This window comes from Eimeria tenella, genomic scaffold (genome assembly GCF_000499545.2).
Source record: "Eimeria tenella Houghton genomic scaffold, Eth_scaff686, whole genome shotgun sequence".
NCBI lineage: Eukaryota > Apicomplexa > Conoidasida > Eucoccidiorida > Eimeriidae > Eimeria > Eimeria tenella.
Window position 1 is genome coordinate 408 of NW_013545809.1, and position 5,047 is coordinate 5,454.

Sequence of the window (5,047 nt, forward strand, 5' to 3'; positions counted from 1 at the left end):
TCAGGGTCCACGCTTGAGGGTTTAGGGTTTAGGGTTTAGGTGTTTCCACACCACATTTCCCTCAAAGGGTTTATTTTGCTGTCATAAATCCTACTCCAGCTGACCTAGCAAACCCGAATCCCTAAACCCTTGAACACCAGACCCTAAACCCTAAACCCTCGCGCACCAGACCCTAAACCCTAAACCCTTGAGCACCGGCTCAAACCGCAAACCCTAAACCCTAAACTCGTCATGCAAGTGGCGTTTCAAAAGCTCTGATATCTTTTGTCTCTCCCGCTGCAGCTCTGCCGCTGCAGCTCTGCCGCTGCAGCTGAGCCTCCATACCCTAAACCCTAAACCCCCAGCCCCCCACGGCGCAGCGACAGCATGCAAACCCTAAACCCTAAGCCCTAAACCCGCAGGGTTTAGCCGCCATGAAGACCTGCCCTGAAGCCGCTTCAGCGCAGCAGCAGCAACAGGGGAGCCACAGTTCTGCTGCTGCTGCGCCCGTTGCTGCTGCACCTACTGCTGCTGCTGCTGCTGGCAGCAATTTAGAAGCAGCAGCAGCGGCAAAAACAACAGCGGCAGCAGCAGCACGTCCGGTAGAACCAAAGGCAGCAACAGCAGCAGCAACAGCAGCGGCAACTGCAGCAGCAGAAACAGCAGCAACAACAGGTAGAACTGCGCCAAATAGAAAGGCAACAGCAGCAGCAAATGCTGCGAAACCAGCAGCAGAAGCAGTAGCAGCGAATGTTGCAAAGCCAGCAGCAGCAACAGCAGCAGCAAATGCTGCGAAACCAGCAGCAGCACCAGCAGCAGCACCAGCAGCAGCACCAGCAGCAGCAGCAGCAACTTACAAAACCGCTGTTGCTAACTTTTCTCCCTTCTTTTTTGAATTTTCAGAAATCCCGAAAGTCTGCAGCGAACAATTTGCGCTGTACATACAGCCCAAGTCTGCTGCTGCTGCAGCAGCAGCAACAGCAGCAAGGGGAGCCGCAAATGCAGCAGCAGGTGCAGCAGCAGCAGGTGCTGCGCCACCGACAGATGGGGAGAGGGACTGCTGCGCTGCTGCTGCTTGCAGCAGTCTTTGGGCGGCAGCTCTTGAATTTTGCTTCAGCCGAGCAGCAGCAGCAGCAGCTGCTGCTGCTGCTGCTGCACCAGCAGCACCTGCAGCAGCAGCAGCTGCCGCAGAAGTAGCAGCAGCAGCGGCGGCCGCAGCCATTGATATGATCGGCAGTAACGGCCTGCATGCAGCATCAGCACCTGCTGGTGCTGCACTTGCTGCTACTGCTGCGCCTGCTGCTGCTGCTGCACCTGCTGCTGCTGCTGCTGCTGCTGCTGCTGTGGACGCCGATTGGGTCTCTTCTTTCTTGTCCCTTTCTTTCCTCCAAAGTATCGCCAGACACAAACCGGAGCTTCTCTTCAGCGCAGAATTTGCTGCTGCGCCTGCTGCTGCTGCTGCTGCTGCAGGCAATGCTGCTGCTGCTGAGGTGGAGGCAGCAGCAGCAGACTGCTCACAGCAGCATACGCAGCAGGAGCGACAGCAGCAGCTGTGCCCGCGAGAAGCCACAGCACCACAAAGGGCAGCAGCAGCAGAACCAGCAGCAGCAGGATCAGCGGCAACAATCAGCAGCAGCCTGCAGCAGCAGCAACTGCTGCAGTTTGTGCTGCTGCAGCTGCAGTCGCTCCGCAGCAGCAGCAGCAGGGCAGGAATGCGAACTGTAGCTGCGCTTTGCCGAGGCTTGCTGGTGCTATACCAGCAGCAGCAGCAGCAGCAACAGCAGCAGCAGCAGCAGCAACAGCAGCAGCAGGAACAGCAGCAGCAACAGCAGCAACAACAACAGCAGCAGCAGCAGCAGCAGCAAATATGTGCTTGCCTAGCTTTGATGCTGCACTATTTTGTTCCCCCTTTGCTGCTGAGAGCAGCAGCAGAGAAACGCTTTCTTGCTGCTGAGGCTGACGAAGCAATTAAACAATTGGCGCACTTGGGTAAGCTGCTGCTGCTGCTGCTGCTGCTGTTATTCGTGGTGGCGGTTTTGCTGCTAGTGCTGCTGCTGCTGTTTGCGACGATGCAGCTGCTGCAGCTGTAGCTCTCTAGGTTGCTGCTGCTGCAGCTCTTTGCTGCTGCTGCTGCTGCTGTAGCTGCTATCTGCTCGTGTTGCCGCCTTTGAGGCTCACGCTGCTGCTGCTGCTGCTCCTGCTATTTTTCTGCCTGTAATTCTCGAGTTTGCTGCTTTTCGCGTGTCTGTTGCTGCTGCAGCTGTTGCTGTGCCTTGGCTGATTCCGCTGCTGCTGCAGCTGCTGCAGCGGCAGCTGCTAGCTGCTCGCACAGCAGCACCTGCAGCAAAGCTGCTGCTGCAGCTGCTGCAGCTCTCATTGGCACGACACCAGCAGCAGCAGCAGCAGCAAGTGCTGCAGCCGCAGCAGCAGCAAGAACACGAGCCACAGAAGAGAGCTGACGAGGATGCTTCTGTTGCTGCTGCTGCAGCTGCCTCCGAGGGCTGCTCAAAGCAGCAGCAGCAGCAGCAGCAGCAGCAGTTTTTGCTGCAGCAAGTTGTGCGTCCCTGTTTGCTGCTGCTGGCCCCTCTCTCAAGGGCGCCGCAGCAGGAAGTAAGAGAAGCTGTGAGAGCAGCAGCAGCAGCAGCATGCAGTTATCCGTGGCGGCTCAGCAGCAGCAGCGGCAACAGCAACAGCAGCAGATGCAGCAGCAGCAGCAGCAGCAGCAGTTCTGCTGAAAATGCAGCAGCAAATGTCGCATGCGGAGATGCTGCTGCTGCTGCTGCTGCGGTGCAAGCTGCGGAAGATCCACCTCGTCTTGCTTTGCTGCTGTCGCAGTTTGCCGAGGCAGCAGCAACAGCAGCAGCAGCAACCCCACCAGCCACAGCAGCAGCTAATGCTGCTACCGCAGCTGGCGGAGATGCAGCAGCAGGTGGCATCGCTGCTGCTGCTGCTGCTGCTGCTCAGCAGCTGCTGCGTGAAGCATGGAGGGCCTCCCAAGGAAGACCCCAAAGGCTACTTCAAAGTGCTGCTGCTGCTGCTGCTGCAGCTGCTGCTGCTGCAGGGAGTGCAGCGAGTCGAGCCTTGTTGCACCAGAAGAGCCAAAGGCGCTCCCCTGCTGGCCAGCAGCAGCAGCAGCAGCAGCAGCAACTGCAGCAGAGGCAGCAACGCCAGCAGCAGCAACAGCAGCAGCAGAGAGAGGTCAGCAAGCAGTCAGATTCGTGTGGGGCTAAAACTGCAGCACCAGCAACAGCAGCAGCAGCACCGGCACCAGCTGCAGCAGTAACAACAGCTGCAGCAGTTACAGCTGCTGCAGCAGCAGCAACTGCAGTAGCAGCAACTGCAGCAGCAGCAACTGCAGCAGGAGCAACTGCAGCAGCAGCAACTGCAGCAGCAACTGCAGTTACACAAGCTACAGTAGCACCAGCTGCTGCCGCCGAAGCAGCAAAGAGGGACGACGCAGCAACCGAGGAGAGAGAAACCGCAGCACCGCCTCTAGGAGCTCTGAAGCAGCAGCAGCAGCAGCAACAGCAGCAGCAGCAGCAGCAAAAACGGCCCTGCAATCCTGTGGTTGTTTGCTGCCTTCATGAAAACAAACGCTTTAAACAAAACGCAGTCAGCGAGCCCACTCTTCAAGCAGCAAATCCATAAGCAGCAGCAGCAGCAGCAGGTGCAGCTGTTGCTGCAGCATGAGCAGCAACAGCAGCAGTAACACTTGCACTCGGGCAGGCAGCAAGTTTGTCGTGTCTGCAGCAGTTGCTGCTGCTGCAGCATATGCAGCAGAAGCTGCTGCTGTTGCTGTGGCCACGGCCATGCACATGCAGAAGCAGCTGCTACTGCAGCAGCTGCTGCTGCAGCTGCACATGCAGCAGCAGCTGCTACTGCAGCAGCTGCAACAGCAGCAACAGCAGCAGCAACAACAGCAGCAGCAACGGATTCATTTTTTGTTTTGTTATTTGTGTCGCTTCACTAGAGTTTATTTGATGCTTAACATCCGGCGCTGCAGCACCCAGAACACCCGAAACCCTAAACCCTAAACCCTAAACCCTAAATTGTCAAACCCTAAACCCTTATACTCTCAACGCTTTTCTATTGAGCTGAGTGCCCTGTAGAACCAAGAGGACCTTGCCGATGGTTTAGGGTTTAGGGTTTAGGGTTTGGCAAGTAGCGGCTAGGGTTTAGGGTTTAGGGTTTGGCAACTAGCGGCTAGCGTATAGGGTCCAGGACTAGGGTTTAGGGTTTAGGGTTTAGGGTTTGTTGAAAAAGAACTTGAGAAGAAACAATGTGGTTTTTTCTTTTCTCCCATCACTTAACAGTATTTATTTTACAGTTATTATTTGCTCAAGTTACTTACTTGTTTATTTATTTTTGTTTATTTATTTTTATTTATTTATTTATTATTTATTTTCTATTATTTATTTATTTATTTATTTTCTATTATTTATTTGTCTATTTATTTGTCAGTTTATTCACTTACTCATTCACTTGCTTTTCCAATGCTCAGGGTTTAGGGTTTAGGTTTTAGGAGGGTTTAGGGTTTAGGGTTTAGAATTTCGGGTTTAGAATTTAGGGTTTAGGGTTTAGGGTTCAGGGTTTAGGACGGTTACAGCATTGCGGCGAGTCGGAAAGACCACGAAAGCCCCAACCCCCGCAGCAAAAGAAGCAAACAGATAAATAAATAAATAAATAATAAATAAATTAAAAAATAAATAATAAATAAATAAATAAATAAATAAATAAATAAATTAAATTTATTCCTCGAGGTCAAAAGACAGCCGGGCGAGGGCCTCCGCCAAAGGGTTTCGGGTGTATAGACACCCGCAGCAAAAGAGAGCGCGTTCAAACAATTTGCTGCTGAAGAATCGCTGCAGCACAATCTGCTGCTGCTGCTGCTGCTGTTGCTGCTGTTGCTGTTGCTGCTGCTGCTGTTGCTGCTGCTGCTGCTGCTGTTGCTGCTGCCGCTGTTGCTGCTGCTGCGGTTGCTGGTGCTGCGGCTGCTGCTGCTGCTGCTCTGGTTGCTGCTGCTGCTGCAGCAGCAGCTGCTCTTCTGCTGCTGCAGCAACAAACTCCT

At 54.2% G+C, this 5,047-nt stretch overlaps 1 protein-coding gene across 1 annotated transcript; it reads left to right on the forward strand.

The window, feature by feature from the left end:
* Nucleotides 1-413: 413 nt before the first annotated feature.
* ETH_00023235 (uncharacterized protein) lies at nucleotides 414-3,627 on the forward strand (the record flags this gene model as incomplete). Its single annotated transcript, XM_013380537.1, has 2 exons — nucleotides 414-1,968; nucleotides 2,240-3,627. The coding sequence occupies 2 exons, from the start codon at nucleotides 414-416 to the stop codon at nucleotides 3,625-3,627; spliced, it is 2,943 nt and encodes a 980-aa protein (XP_013235991.1).
* Between the last annotated feature and the right edge of the window lie 1,420 nt (nucleotides 3,628-5,047).